We start from the raw sequence: 15,181 nt of genomic DNA, 5'->3' as shown, positions 1-15,181 counted from the left end.
AAGAACCTAGATTGGGGGCGGATGTTTGAGGGTAAATCAACATTTGACATGTGGGAGGCTTTCAAGTGTCAGTTGAAAGGAATTCAGGACCGGCATGTTCCTGTGAGGAAGAAGGATAAATACGGCAAATTTCAGGAACCTTGGATAACGAGAGATATTGTAGGCCTCGTCAAAAAGAAAAAGGAGGCATTTGTCAGGGCTAGAAAGCTGGGAACAGACAAAGCCTGTGTAGAATTTAAGGAAAGTAGGAAGGAACTTAAGCAAGGAGTCAGGAGGGATAGAAGGGGTCACGAAAAGTCATTGGCAAATAGGGTTAAGGAAAATCCCAAGGCTTTTTACACATTCATAAAAAGCAAGGGGGTAGTCAGGGAAAGGGTTGGCTCACTGAAGGATAGGCAAGGGAATCTATGTGTGGAGCCAGAGGAAATGGGCGAGGTACTAAATGAATACTTTGCATCTATATTCACCAAAGAGAAGGAATTGGTGGATGTTGAGTCTGGAGAACGGTGTGTAGATAGCCTGGGTCACATTGAGATCCAAAAAGACAAGATGTTGGGCGTCTTGAAAAATATTAAGGTGGATAAGTCCCCAGGGCCTGATGGGATCTACCCCAGAATACTGAAGGAGGCAAGAGAGGAAATTGCTGAGGCCTTGACAGAAATCTTTGGATCCTCACTGTCTTCAGGTGATGTCCCGGAGGACTGGAGAATAGCCAATGTTGTTCCTTTGTTTAAGGGTAGCAAGGATAATCCAGGGAACTACAGGCCGGTGAGCATTACGTCAGTGGTAGGGAAATTACTGGAGAGAATTCTTCGAGACAGGATCTACTCCAATTTGGAAGCAAATGGACGTATTAGTGAGAGGCAGCATGGTTTTGTGAAGGGGAGGTCGTGTCTCACTAACTTGATAGAGTTTTTCGAAGAGGTCACAAAGATGATTGATGCAGGTAGGGCAGTGGATGTTGTCTATATGGACTTCAGTAAGGCCTTTGACAAGGTCCCTCATGGTAGACTGGTACAAAAGGTGAAGTCACATGGGATCAGGGGTGAGCTGACAAGGTGGATACAGAACTGGCTAGGTCATAGAAGGCAGAGAGTAGCAATGGAAGGGTGCTTTTCTAATTGGAGGGCTGTGACTAGTGGTGTTCCGCAGGGATCAGTGCTGGGACCTTTGCTGTTCTTAGTATATATAAATGATTTGGAGGAAAATGTAACTGGTCTAATTAGTAAGTTTGCAGACGACACAAAGGTTGGTGGAATTGCGGATAGTGATGAGGACTGTCAGAGGATACAGCAGGATTTCGATCGTTTGGAGACTTGGGCGGAGAGATGGCAGATGGAGTTTAATCCGGACAAATGTGAGGTAATGCATTTTGGAAGGTCTATAACAGGTAGGGAATACACAGTGAATGGTAGAACCCTCAAGAGTATTGAAAGTCAGAGAGATCTAAGTGTACAGATCCACAGGTCACTGAAAGGGGCAACACAGGTGGAGAAGGTAGTCAAGAAGGCATACGGCATGCTTGCCTTCATTGGCCGGGGCATTGAGTATAAGAATTGGCAAGTCATGTTGTAGCTATATAGAACCTTAGTTAGGCCACATTTGGAGTATAGTGTTCAGTTCTGGTCGCCTCACTACCAGAGGGATGTGGAGGCTTTAGAGAGGGTGCAGAAGAGATTTACCAGGATGTTGCCTGGTATAGAGGGCATTAGCTATGAGGAGCAGTTGAATAAACTTGGTTTGTTCTCACTGGAATGACGGAGGTTGAGGGGCGACCTGATAGAGGTCTACAAAATTATGAAGGGCATAGACAGAGTGGATAGTCAGAAGCTTTTCCTCAGGGTAGAGGGGTCAATTACTAGGGGGCATAGGTTTAAGGTGCGAGGGGCAAGGTTTAGAGGAGATGTACGAGGCAAGTTTTTTTACACAGAGGGTAGTGGGTGCCTGGAACTCGTCACCGGAGGAGGTGGTGGAAGCAGGGATGATAGTGACATTTAAGGGGCATCTTGACAAATACATGAATAGGATGGGAATAGAGGGATACGGACCCAGGAAATGTAGAAGATTGTAGTTTAGTCAGGCAGCATGGTCGGCGCAGGCTTGGAGGGCCGAAGGGCCTGTTCCTGTGCTGTGGGGCAGCACGGTAGCATTGTGGATAGCACAATCGCTTCACAGCTCCAGGGTCCCAGGTTCGATTCCGGCTTGGGTCACTGTCTGTGCCAAGCCTGCACGTTCTCCCAGTGTGTGCGTGGGTTTCCTCCAGGTGCTCCGGTTTCCTCCCACAGTCCAAAGATGTGCAGGTTAGGTGGATTGGCCATGATAAATTGCCCTTAGTGTCCAAAATTGCCTTTAGTGTTGAGTGGGGTTACTGGGTTATGGGGATAGGGTGGAGGTGTTGGCATTGGGTGGGGTGCTCTTTCCAGGAGCTGGTGCAGACTCGATGGGCCGAATGGCCTCCTTCTGCAGTGTAAATTCTATGTAAATCTATGTACTTTTCTTTGTTCTTTGATAGATACATCACGGGATTAGATACAGAGTAAAGCTCCCTCTACACTTTCCCATCAAACACTCCCAGGATATGTACAGCACGGGGTTAGATACAGAGTAAAGCTCCCTCTACACTTTCCCATCAAACACTCCCAGGACAGGTACAGCACGGGGTTAGATACAGAGTAAAGCTCCCTCTACACTTTCCCATCAAACACTCCCAGGACAGGTACAGCACAGGGTTAGATACAGAGTAAAGCTCCCTCTACACTGTCCCCGTCAAACACTCCCAGGACAGGTACAGCACGGGGTTAGATACAGAGTAAAGCTCCCTCCACACTGTCCCCATCAAAGGTATTTCTGCGGCCCACCAAGTCATGTGGAGCATGGTCAGAGATTACAATTCCAGAGTATTCTGCTTTGACCAACCCTGGAAGCTTCACCAAGAAGTCAATCCTTGTGTATACATTATGCACTGGGGAGAAGAAGGAGAACTCTTTCTCCCCTGGGTGGGTGAACCTCCAAGGATCCACCGCCCCCATCTGCTCCATAAGCAGACTGAGTTCCTTCGCCATGTTTGAGGTCTTCCCTGTTTTGGGGTTTGACCTATCTGTCCTTGAGTCCTGTACACAGTTAAAGTCCCTCCCCCCACCCCATTATCAGTCGGTGTGTCGCTATGTCAGGGATTTCCACCATTAAACAGTGCATCCACCATGTGGATCTGCCCTTTTTAAATTAATTTTGTGTCGTCTCAGTTGGGAGCATACACGTTAACAAATACTACCGGTGCCCCGTCTAGGGCCCCGCTGACCATGATTTACCGCCCCCCCCAGGTTCATAACCATCTTTGTCGCATTAAACATCGTCCTCTTGGTGGGTCTGTCCCACCCAGCCCTTTCTTACCCGCAGTCGGTCCTGCTCTCTCAGGTGCGTCTCTTGGAGGAAGATTATGTTAGCTCTCATGTTTGTTAGGTGGGTGAGGACTCTGGATCGTTTCACTGGGCCTCGAGTCCCCTGACGTTCCAGGTGACTATCCTGGTGGGGGGCTTCTGTTCCCCCCCCCCGCTCCTGCACTCCGGGGTTTCCCTTTGCGAGTGGGGCTGTCCAAGATGGCCGCTGTCACTGCTCTCCCCATGCAGTCGGGTCTCTGAGCTCCAGGGTTTCCCTTTGTCCAGGGGGCACACAACATGGCTGCCCACAGTGCGTCCGCCATATGGGTAGGCCCCTGTACTGCGGGGTCTCCCTTCACCCAGAGACCATAGTGGATGGTTGCTTGCGGAGCTCGTTTGCTCCAGGTCTCTGGTTGCGGCCCTTTGCAGCCATATTGCTGCTCTCACTCTGTCCCCCCACCCCCAGTCTCCCCCTTCTTCCCCCTTTCCCGTGCTCCCCCCCTCTGTCCCCTTCCCCCAGCCCCTATCCCCCTTTGCTCCCCTGTCCACGTTGCATGCCCCCCCCCCCCCCCCCCGGCCTGGCGCCGTCCCCCCTGTCGGGAACGCGCACCGCCTTTATCTGTTGCATGCTCCCGGCTTTCCCGCTAGTGCGGTGACCCCCTCCCAGGAGTTACTGTCAAGTTTCTCCCTTGCCCGCTCTCTGTAGTTCCTGTCCATCCTTTCACTGTCTCACTCTGCACTCCTCTCACTTGCTGCTTCATTTTCCCTTCTCCACTGCTCGCGTTCCCCATGTGAAGCGGTCCCTCAGGTGGTGGCTTGCCGCTCAGGGTGTGTTTGGTGGGGGGTGGTGGTGAGAGGTGTTTCCTCCCCCCTCGTCGCCCTGCTGTTGTTCCTTGCCAGGGCCCCTTATCGATTCCCCTGCTGTCACTGTTCAAGCCGCATTCCAAGCCAAACTTGTCTGCCTCAGCAGGGGCTGTGAAGAAATGTTCTTTGCCTTGGTGTGTGACCCGGAGCTTCGCTGGGTACTGCATACTAGAGCGTACGTCATTCTTGTACAGGGCTGCTTTTGCTCTGTTAAACTTAGCCCGTTTTCTGGCCAGGTCCACCCCAATGTCCTGGGATAACCTAATACTATGTCCTTCCCAGCTGCAGTTTATGGACTGCCTGGCCCAGCGCGCAGCGACCGGTGTGCTCTGTCTATTTCTGGTGGGTTGCGGAAAGTCTCCCTTCCCACCAGGTTGCCCAGCATCTCGGTCACATATACCGTGGGGTCCCTGCCTTCGATCCCCTCTGGTAGGAACCACTCACCATCTGTTACCGGGCAGGTTACGGCCTTTTGGCCAATTCAATGGCCACCAGCCAACCAATTAAAATTAGTCCCACCCCATCTCTTAGGTGCCACAAAGTCTGGGTTCTGTTGCCCAAAGCTGGCACCACCACATACTATGTTGCAACTTCCTGAATTCCTCATTCTCTCTGCTTCTTAACTAGAAGATACATGTCCATTGAGCGTCCATGGATCAAAAATGATAACGGCAAAAAATAAAGAAAGGGGAAATAAGTGAATTAACTGAAAGGATCCTTACAAGATAAGGAGGGTTGTCGGGGCTGGAGGAGTTTGCAGAGAAAGGGAGGGTTGTAGGGATTGGGGGAGGTTACAGAGATAGGGAGGGTTGTAGGCGGTTACAGAGATAGGGAGGGTTGTCGGGGTTGGAGGAGGTTACAGAGATAGGGAGGGTTGTAGGGGTTGGAGGCGGTTACAGAGGTAGGGAGGGTTGTAGGCGGTTACAGAGATAGGGAGGGTTGTAGGGGTTGGAGGAGGTTACAGAGATAGGGAGGTTTGTAGGGGTTGGAGGAGTTTGCAGAGATAGGGAGGGTTGTAGGGGTTGGAGGAGGTTACAGAGATAGGGAGGTTTGTAGGGGCTGGAGGAGGTTACAGAGATAGGGAGGATTGTAGGGGCTGGAGGCGGTTACAGAGATAGGGAGGGTTGTAGGGATTGGAGGAGGTTACAGAGATAGGGAGGGTTGTAGGGGTTGGAGGAGGTTACAGAGATAGGGAGGGTTGTAGGGGCTGGAGGTGGTTACAGAGATAGGGCGAGTTGTAGGGGCTGGAGGCGGTTACAGAGATAGGGCGAGTTTTAGGGGCTGGAAGAGGTTACAGAGATAGGGAGGGTTGTTGGGGCTGGAAGAGGTTACAGAGATAGGTAGGGTTGTAGGGGCTGGAGGCGGTTACAGAGATATGGCGAGTTATAGGGGCTGGAAGAGGTTACAGAGATAGGGAGGGTTGTAGGGGCTGGAGGCGGTTACAGAGATAGGGAGGGTTGTAGGCGGTTACAGAGATAGGGAGGGTTGTAGGGGTTGGAGGAGGTTACAGAGATAGGGAGGGTTGTAGGGGTTGGAGGAGGTTACAGAAATAGGGAGGGTTGTAGGGGTTGGAGGCAGTTACAGAGATAGGGAGGGTTGTAGGGGTTGGAGGAGTTTGCAGAGCTAGGGAGGGTTGTAGGGGTTGGAGGAGGTTACAGATAGGGAGGGTTGTAGAGGTTGGAGGAGGTTACAGAGATAGGGAGGGTTATAGGGATTGGAGGAGGTTACAGAGATAGGGAGGGTTGTCGGGGCTGGAGGCGGTTACAGAGATAGGGAGGGTTGTAGGGGCTGGAGGTGGTTACAGAGAGATAGGGAGGGTTGTAGGGGCTGGAGGCGGTTACAGAGATAGGGAGGGTTGTAGGGGCTGGAGGCGGTTACAGAGATAGGGAGGGTTGTAGGGGCTGGAGGTGGTTACAGAGATAGGGCGAGTTTTAGGGGCTGGAAGAGGTTACAGAGATAGGGAGGGTTGTAGGGGTTGGAGGCAGTTACAGAGATAGGGAGGGTTGTAGGGGTTGGAGGAGTTTGCAGAGATAGGGAGGGTTGTAGAGGTTGGAGGAGGTTACAGAGATAGGGAGGGTTGTAGGGGCTGGAGGCGGTTACAGAGATAGGGAGGGTTGTAGGGGCTGGAAGAGGTTACAGAGATAGGGAGGGTAATGACCGCCGGTGGCAAGGATGTGCTGAGTAGTCATTTGAAAGGTGGCTCTCCCCTTAGACACTGCAGCCCAGGTCCTTTTGACCCGAACATCGGTGGCCAAGACCACCCCTCCCCGTCACCTTCATCATGAAACATTGAACATCCAAGGAAATGCCCTCAAACCAGCAAAGGGGCTGAAAAGGCAATAAGAACAGTAAGAGACAGGAGAGGAAGATCAAGGCCACAGGCAATAGGAGCGAGGCAGGGCAGGTAGGATGAGCGGAGTCACCAATGCAACTGTCGGCCCTTCCGCTGACAGGGCAATCGATGGAGCTCTCGACACAAGAGTTCCTAAAACATCGGGACTCCATTAAGGAGGACCCCATGGCGACTGTGAAATCGGCGATAGCAGACACCTTGGCACCCTTCAAAAGAGAGTGCTGGAGAGGACTGAACATCGCTTGGGGACACAAGAGGCGACAGTGCGGGAATTAGAGATGGCGGCCACCGAGCAAAGTGATCGGGTCACTTCTTTCGGAGCAGAGGTGGCGAGGTTGATGGTGGCTCAGGGAGTGCCCAGGGGAAGTTGGAAGGCCAGGCGAACAGCCGCCAGAACCTTAGGATTGTTGGACGGCCGAGGGCACAGAGTGGAGAAACCCAATGGACTACGTGGAACAGACATTAGGGAAGCTGGTCAGGGGAGAAAGCTTCCAGAAGCCCCCCGAGGTGGACAAGGCCCACAGGTCACCCCAGCAGAGGCCCAAGGCAGGAGAACCACCGCGGGCAAATATCGTCAAGCCCCACCGATTCCAGGACAAGGAAACGATCCTGAACTGGGCAAGGAACACGCGGTTCTGCAAATGGGAAGGGCATACAATCTGAACATGCCGGGGCATTGGGGCTGAATTGGCCAAGCGCCGGGCCAAGATCAAAGGGGCCAAGGCAGCTCTATTCAGGAGCAAGATGCATTTCAAGATGCTGTACCTGGCAAGACTCTGGATGACATTTGGCAATAGGGAACACTACTTCACCACACCGGGAGAAGCAGAGGACTGGGAAAACAGCAACAGTAATAGGCACATATGGACCATTAATGATGACAGCGTTTCTTTGTTTCCTAATAACTGCGCGGAGGGGGGGGGGGGGGCCATGCTGCTGGTGCAGGGAAATAAGAGGGGACTGGGAGGGGGGGGGGGCACAGCACATCTGGATAGGACAGATGTACCAAGCGTGCTACAGGACGAGGGCTAGGGAGGTGGCCATACTATCCGATAAGAGGACAACATTTACCATGCCAAACATGGTGATGGACCCAGGGCCCAGTACATAACGGTCACCGCTACCCTGAAAGGGTTGAGAGAACTGAACATCTTCATGGAGATGGGGGAATGGACACATGGAGGTTCACACACCCCAGGGAGGAGGAGTTCTCCTACTTCACCCAGATTCACAGGCCTACACCAGAATTGACTACTTTGTAGTGGATAAATCGGTGCCTCCAGGGGTGGTAGGGGCAGAAAACTCCGCAATAATCATCTCGGACCACACACCACACTACGTGGATGTGAGGTTGGAGATGGGGTAGGCCCAGCACCCCCCACAGAGGCTGGACACAGCCCTCCTCATCGACAAGGCATTCTGCAAAAGTATGTCACAAGCCATCGACGGGTATGTAACCTGCAACATTGGGAGGCACTGAAGGCGGTGATAAGGGCGGAAATAATTGCATATAAGGCACTCCGTGATAAGAAGGAGGGGGCAGCTTGGCAGCGGGATGGTCGGATCCATATTAGAAATGGATCGGCGATGTTCCACAGCCCCCATTGGGAAGTACTGGCGGAGGGGAAAAAACTATAAATGAAATTCGACCTGCTCTCCACTGGGAAAGCAGTGAACCAGCTCTGCCAACACAGGGGGCCTGAACACAGAGACAAGGCCAGCCACCTGCTGGCTCACCAGCTGAGAAAGCAGGTAACCATGAGGGAACTAGCTCGGGTGAAGGATGGGAGAGGCAAGCTAGTCACAGCACAGCATAAGATCAACAAGGCCTTTGTGACTTTCCACCGAGAGCTGTACACTTCTTTTCTGTAAAATTTAGAGAACCCAATTCATTTATTCCAATTAAGGAGCAATTTATCATCAGAGGATCATAGAATTTCCAGTGTAGAAGGAGGCCATTCGGTCCATCGAGTCTGCACCGGCTCTTGGAAAGAGCACCCCACCCAAGCCCACACCTCCACCCTATCCCCGTAACCCCAACAAACCTTTTTTGGACACCAAGTGCAATTTAACATGGCCAATCCACCTAACCTGCACATCTTTGGACTGTGGGAGGAAACCCACACAGACACAGGGAGAATGTGCAGACTCCGCACAGACAGCGACCCAAGTAGGGAATTGAACCTGGGACCCTGGAGCTGTGAAGCATCTATGCTAACCAATGTGCTGCTCTTTAGTGTGGCCAATCTACCTAACTAGCGCATCTTTGGGTTGTGGGGGCAAAACCCATACAAACATGGGAGGGATGTGCAAACTCCACACGGACAGTGAGCCAGAGCCGGGACCTCGGTGCCATGAGGCTGCAGTGCTAACCACTGCGCCACCGTGCTGCCCTTGCTGGACACTGGAGGGGGCCTCGAAGAGGAACCAGTTCCTCTGGACATACCAGTCATGGGGGAGGAGAGAAAGCAGGGCCTGGAAGCACCATTAGGACTGGGAGAAGTCATGGACAGTATCCACTCCATGCAGACGGGGAAAACATCGGGTTCAGACGGATTCCCGGTGGACATTTTGCGACAGCCCTGGCCCCGCAGCTGTGGGGGATATTCAATAACTCGCTGTCAAGAGGGCTGTCAAAAGCCTCGATATCACTGATCCCTAAAAAAGACAAAGAGGTGGGTCATGACCCCACCCGGGGAGGGGACACCAGAAGTGATTATCTCCCTGGACGCAGAGATGGCCTTCGACAGAGTCGAATGGAGGTACCTCATGGAGGTACTGGAACGATTTGGGTTTGTGCCGGGGTTCACCTCGTAGGTGAAACTACTGTACAGCGCTCCCACGGCGAGCGTACGGACAAACACCATTGCTCTGAATATTTCTGGCTGCATAGAGGAATGATGATGTGGAGATGCCAGCGTTGGACTGGGGTGAGCACAGTAGGAAGTCTTACACACCAGGTTAAAGTCCAACAGGTTTGATTCAAACACGAGCTTTTGGAGCACAGCTCCTTCCTCAGGTGAATGAAGAGGTTTGTTCCAGAAACATATATGTAGACAAATTCAAAGATGCCAGACAATGCTTCGAATGCGAGCATTTGCAGATAATTAAATCTTTACAGATCCAGGGATAAGACCATAAGACATAGGAGTGGAAGTAAGGCCATTCGGCCCATCGAGTCCACTCCGCCATTCAATCATGGCTGATGGGCATTTCAACTCCACCTACCAGCATTCTCCCCGTAGCCCTTAATACCTCGCGACATCAAGAATTTATCTATCTCTGCCTTGAAGCCATTTAGCGTCCCGGCCTCCACTGCACTCCGCGGCAATGAATTCCACAGGCCCACCACTCTCTGGCTGAAGAAATGTCTCCGCATTTCTGTTCTGAATTTACCCCCTCTAATTCTAAGGCTGTGCCTACGGGTCCTCGTCTCCTCGCCTAACGGAAACAGTTTCTTTGCGTCCACCCTTTCTAAGCCATGTATTATCTTGTAAGTTTCTATTAGATCTCCCCTTAACCTTCTAAACTCCAATGAAAACAATCCCAGGATCCTCAGCTGTTCATCATATGTTAGACCCGCCATTCCAGGGATCATCCGTGTGAATCTCCGCTGGACACGCTCCAGTGCCAGTATGTCCTTCCTGAGATGTGGGGCCCAAAACTAAACACAGTACTCCAAATGGGGCCTAACCAGAGCCTTATAAAGGCTCAGTAGCACATCGCTGCTTTTATATTCCAACCCTCGAGATAAATGACAACATTGCATTCGCTTTCTTAATCACAGATTCAACCTGCATGTTTACCTTTAGGGAATCCTCGACTAGCACTCCCAGATCCCTTTGTACTTTGGCATTATGAATTTTCTCACCGTTTAGAAAGTAGTCTATGCTTGGATTCTTTTTTCTAAAGTGTAAGACCTCACATTTTCTCACGTTGAATTGCATCAGCCATTTCCTGCACCACTCTCCCAAACTGTCTAGATCATTCTGCTACCTCCCCACTTCCTCAGCACTACCTGCCTGACCACCTAACTTCATATCATCGGCAAACTTCGCTAGAATGCCCCCAGTCCCTTCATCCAGATCATTAATATATATGGTGAACAGCTGTGGCCCCAACACTGAACCCTGTGGGACACCGCTGGTCACCGGCTGCCATTCCGAAAAAGAACCTTTTATCCCAACTCTCTGCCTTCTGTCAGACAGCCAATCCTCAACCCATGCCAGTAGCTCACCTCGAACACCATGGGCCCTCACCTTACTCAGCAGCCTCCTGTGTGGCACCTTATCAAAGGCCTTTTGGAAATCCAGATAGACCACATCCACTGGGTTTCCCTGGTCTAACCTACTTGTCACCTCCTCAAAGAATTCTAACAGGCACGACCTCCCCTTACTAAATCCATGTTGACTTGTTCTAATCCGACCCTGCTCTTCCAAGAATTTAGGGGTAACCCCAGGTTAAAGAGGTGTGAATTGTCTCTAGCCAGGACAGTTGGTAGGATTTTGCGAGTCCAGGCCAGATGGTGGGGGATGAATGTAATGCGACATGAATCCAAGGTCCTGGTTGAGGCCGTACTCATGTATGTGGAACTTAGCTATAAGTTTTTGCTCGGCAATTCTGCGTTGTCGCGTGTCCTGAAGACCGCCTTGGAGAACGCTTACCCGGAGATCAGAGGCTGAATGCCCTTGACTGCTGAAGTGTTCCCCGACTGGAAGGGAATATTCCTGCCTGGTGATTGTCGCGTGGTGTCCATTCATTCGTTGTCGCAGCGTCTGCATGGTCTCGCCAATGTACCACGCTTCGGGACATCCTTTCCTGCAGCGTATGAGGTAGACAATGTTGGCCGAGTCGCAAGAGTATGTACAGCGTACCTGGTGTTCTCACGTGTAATGGTGGTATCTATGTTGGCACGTCTTGCAGAGATTGCCATGGCAGGGTTGTGTGGTGTCGTGGTCGCTGTTCTGAAGGCTGGGTAGTTTGCTGCAAACAATGGTTTGTTTGAGGTTGCGTGGTTGATTGAAGGCAGGTAGTGGGGGTGTGGGGATGACCTTGGCAAGATGTTCATCTTCATCAATGACGTGTTGAAGGCTGCAAAGATGTCGTCGTAGTTTCTCCGCTCCGGGAAAGTACTGGACGATGAAGGGAACTCTGTCAGTTGTGTCCCGAGTGTGTCTTCTGAGGAGGTCGGTGCGGTTTGTTGCTGTGGCGCGTTGGAACTGTCGATCGATGAGTCGAGCGCCATATCCCATTCGTACGAGGGCATCTTTCAGCGCCTGTAGATGTCTGTTACACTCATCGTCTGAGCAGATCCTGTGTGTACGGAGGGCTTGTCCATAGGGGATGGCTTCTTTAATGTGTTTAGGGTGAAAGCTGGAGAAGTGGAGCATCGTGAGGTTATCCGTGGGCTTGCGGTAAAACAAAGTGCTGAGGTGACCGTCCTTGATGGAGACGAGTGTGTTTCAGCCTCTGATCTCTGGGTAGGTGTTCTCCAAGGCGGCCTTCAGGACGCACGACAATGCAGAATCACCGAGCAGAAACTGATAGCCAAGTTCCGCACACATGAGTGCGGCCTCAACCGGGACCTGGGATTCCTGTCACATTACATTCACCCCCCATCTGGCCGAGGCTTGCAAAATCCCACCAACTGTCCTGGCTTGAGAGAATTCACACCTCTTTAACCTGGGGTTACCACTATCTATGGATCCGTAAAGACTCAATTACCTGCTAATGCTCACATTCTAAGCATTGCCTGGCATCTTTGAATTTGTCTATATATATGTTTCTGGAACAAACCTCTTCATTCACCTGAGGAAGGAGCTGTGCTCCGAAAGCTCGTGTTTGAAACAAACCTGTTGGACTTTAACCCGGTGTTGTAAGACTTCTTACTCTGCTCACCCTAGTCCAATGCCGGCATCTCCACATTATAGAGGAATGAGGCAGAGATGTGTTCCCAAGCCTCCTATTTACCCTGACAATCGAGCCACTGGCCATCGCTCTCAGATCAGCGAAGGAGTGGGGAGGCATCCAGAGGGGAGACAGAGAACATAGAATACTCTATGCAGATCACCTGGTCCTCTACGTCTCGAACCCCCGAGCCAGCATGGGAGGAATAACGGAACTCCTAAGAGAGTTTGGATCCTTCTCAGGTTACAAATTTAACCTGAGAAAAAGTGAAATCATCCCCATGAACCCACAATGCGGGGTAATCAGAGCTGGGGTAGCTGCCATTCAAGCTGGCCCAAACCAAATTCCACTACCTGGGGATTCCAATAGCCGACAACTGGACATGGACCCACAAATGGAACCTCACGAGGCGGTGGAGGGGGACCTGCGGAGATGGGAGTAACTGGCACCCTCCCTGGCGGGGGGGGGGGGGGGGGGGGGGGGGAGTGCAGACAATCAAAATAAACGTGCTCCCCAGGTTCCCCTTCCTGTGCAGATCCCTTCCGATCTTCATCCCCAAGGCCTTCTTCACTAAGATAGACAAATTAATCATGCCATTTGTGTAGGGGGTGAGCGGGGGTAAGAACCCAAGGATTAGAAAGAGTGTACTGAAAAGGAGGATGAACATGGGGGCTTGGCCTTCCCAAGCCTCCTATTCTACCACAGAGCAGCTACCGCAGAAAGTGTTTGGGGATGGCACAAGGAGCCGGGAGCAGAATATGTTAAAATGGAGAAGAGCTCCTGCACTGGGACATCCCTCCGAGCACTGGCCACAGCCCCATTCCCACTCCCCCAGCCAGCTACTCAAGAAGCCCAGTGGTAGTGGTCACCCTGAAAATGTGGAACCAACTGAGACACCATATTGGTCTGATCGCAATGTCAACCAGGCACCCCCCCCCCCCCCCCCCCCGCCCCCATCTGCAGGAATCATAAATTCCCCTCCGTGACTATGGATGCCTCCTTTAAAAGGTGGAGAAAGTTTGAAGGTGAACTGACGGAAGGGAAACTGACGGGTAAGGGACTTGGATGGCAGACTAGCAACCCTGGGGCAATACACGGATAAGCTCCAGCTCCCAAAAGTGAATGAGTTACATTCTCATGCAAATAAGGAATTACCTCCGAAAGGCAACAGCAACGTCCCCCAGCTAACAGGACACTGCCGAATGGACAGACATCTGACCGCCGGCATACTAGGGGACGTTAACTGTGCTCACACTTACGGATGTCTACTGGAGGAGGTATGGTCACCACTGGACGAGGCGTGGGAGAAGTGGGAGGGAGAGTTAGGCACAGAGATAGGGAATGACTCTGGATCGAAGCACTACACAGGTCAAACTCCACCCCCCACGAGCACAGGGCTGAGCCTAGTGCAGCTAAAGGTGGTGCACAGGACGCACCTAACCAGAACTCGAATGAGCAGGTTCTTCCCAGAGGGGGAGGACAAATGTGAACGGGACCAGGGAGGCCCCGCCAAATGCACCCACATGTTCTAGTCTTGCCCTAAATGGGCACTGGACAGCCTTTTCCGAGGCCATGTCCAAGGTTGTGGGGGTGAGTAAGGAGCCATGCCCACCATGGCGATCTTTGGGGTATCGGAGCAGCCAGAGCTCTTTATGGGGAAAGGGGTGGATTCACTAGCCATTGCCTCCTTTATTCCCCACCGAAGACTCTTGCTCGGCTGGGGACCAGCAGCGTCACCCAAGGCCGCAGACTGGCTGTCCGGCTTGGCAGAGTGTCTCAAAGAGGAAAAAATAAAATGCGCCATTCAGGGATCGGAGGAAGGATTCCACAGCATGTGGAAGCTATTCACCAGCCTGTTCCGAGACCAGTTCGTGACCAGCGGCCAATAAGTGAGGGGGAAGGGAGGGAAGATCAAATCAGACAATGGAGGGAGAAAAGAAAGGGGTGGTGAGGGGAAAGGCGGGGGGATAGGATGGGGGGGGGGGGGGGCAGGAGCAAGGGAAACAATGCCAAGGAAAACACAGGGCAAGGAGGGCAGGGGAAACTGAAGGGCCAAAGCATGAGGGCACACATGGGGGAGGCCAGAATGACCACTGCAGCAATGCCGAAGCAGGCCGGGCCTTCACAAACACTCCCTCTGATATGTTCTAGTACCAGGAGGAAACAGTATCAGACCTAAAACGGTATGGTTGTGGCAACTAACCAACAGGGGGCTCAAAGGTAGGAACTCCCACACCTGTACATAGGGTTCCTAATGATTTCGGAATCCCCGTGAGAAACACTAACCATTTATTCAACTCCCAACACTTACCGGTAAGCTGAGGAACGTGTTTAGGAAGTCCACAAATATATCATTTTTAAGTAGCTCGTGGAAATTGGGCCGGCCTGAAACACAAAGATCATAGGGAGAGGTCAAACAGGGCGGGATGGTGCCAGATACAAAACCACAAGCAGGGTGGTGGCTGTTACAGAGCCTGCAAGGAGAGGATGCGGAGAGGGGGGAGGGGGGGTGCTCTTTGCGTTTTTTAACGAACTGTCAACTAGCAACCCCAATCAAAATACTACAAAAAGCAGACAAACATAAATGAAGACACCAATTCGTAGATTCCAATATGTTTCTACTCACTCCCGGGTATCTGTTATTCCATATATAAACCACCCAAACCCCTCGATTAGATTC

The 15,181-nt window shown here is 51.8% G+C and overlaps 1 protein-coding gene across 1 annotated transcript in view; it reads right to left on the bottom strand.

Moving 5' to 3' along the window:
* LOC119964240 (regulator of G-protein signaling protein-like) overlaps positions 1–15,181 on the bottom strand; it is a 54,374-nt gene that overhangs the window by 29,718 nt on the left and 9,475 nt on the right. Inside the window, exon 2 of the mRNA XM_038793522.1 lies at positions 14,813–14,886. Within this exon, the coding sequence (XP_038649450.1) occupies positions 14,813–14,886 (74 nt within the window). The remainder of the gene's footprint in view (positions 1–14,812; positions 14,887–15,181) is intronic.

The sequence above is a fragment of the Scyliorhinus canicula genome, chromosome 4 (assembly GCF_902713615.1).
Source record: "Scyliorhinus canicula chromosome 4, sScyCan1.1, whole genome shotgun sequence".
NCBI lineage: Eukaryota > Metazoa > Chordata > Chondrichthyes > Carcharhiniformes > Scyliorhinidae > Scyliorhinus > Scyliorhinus canicula.
This window is presented reverse-complemented; position numbering and strand designations above follow the sequence as displayed.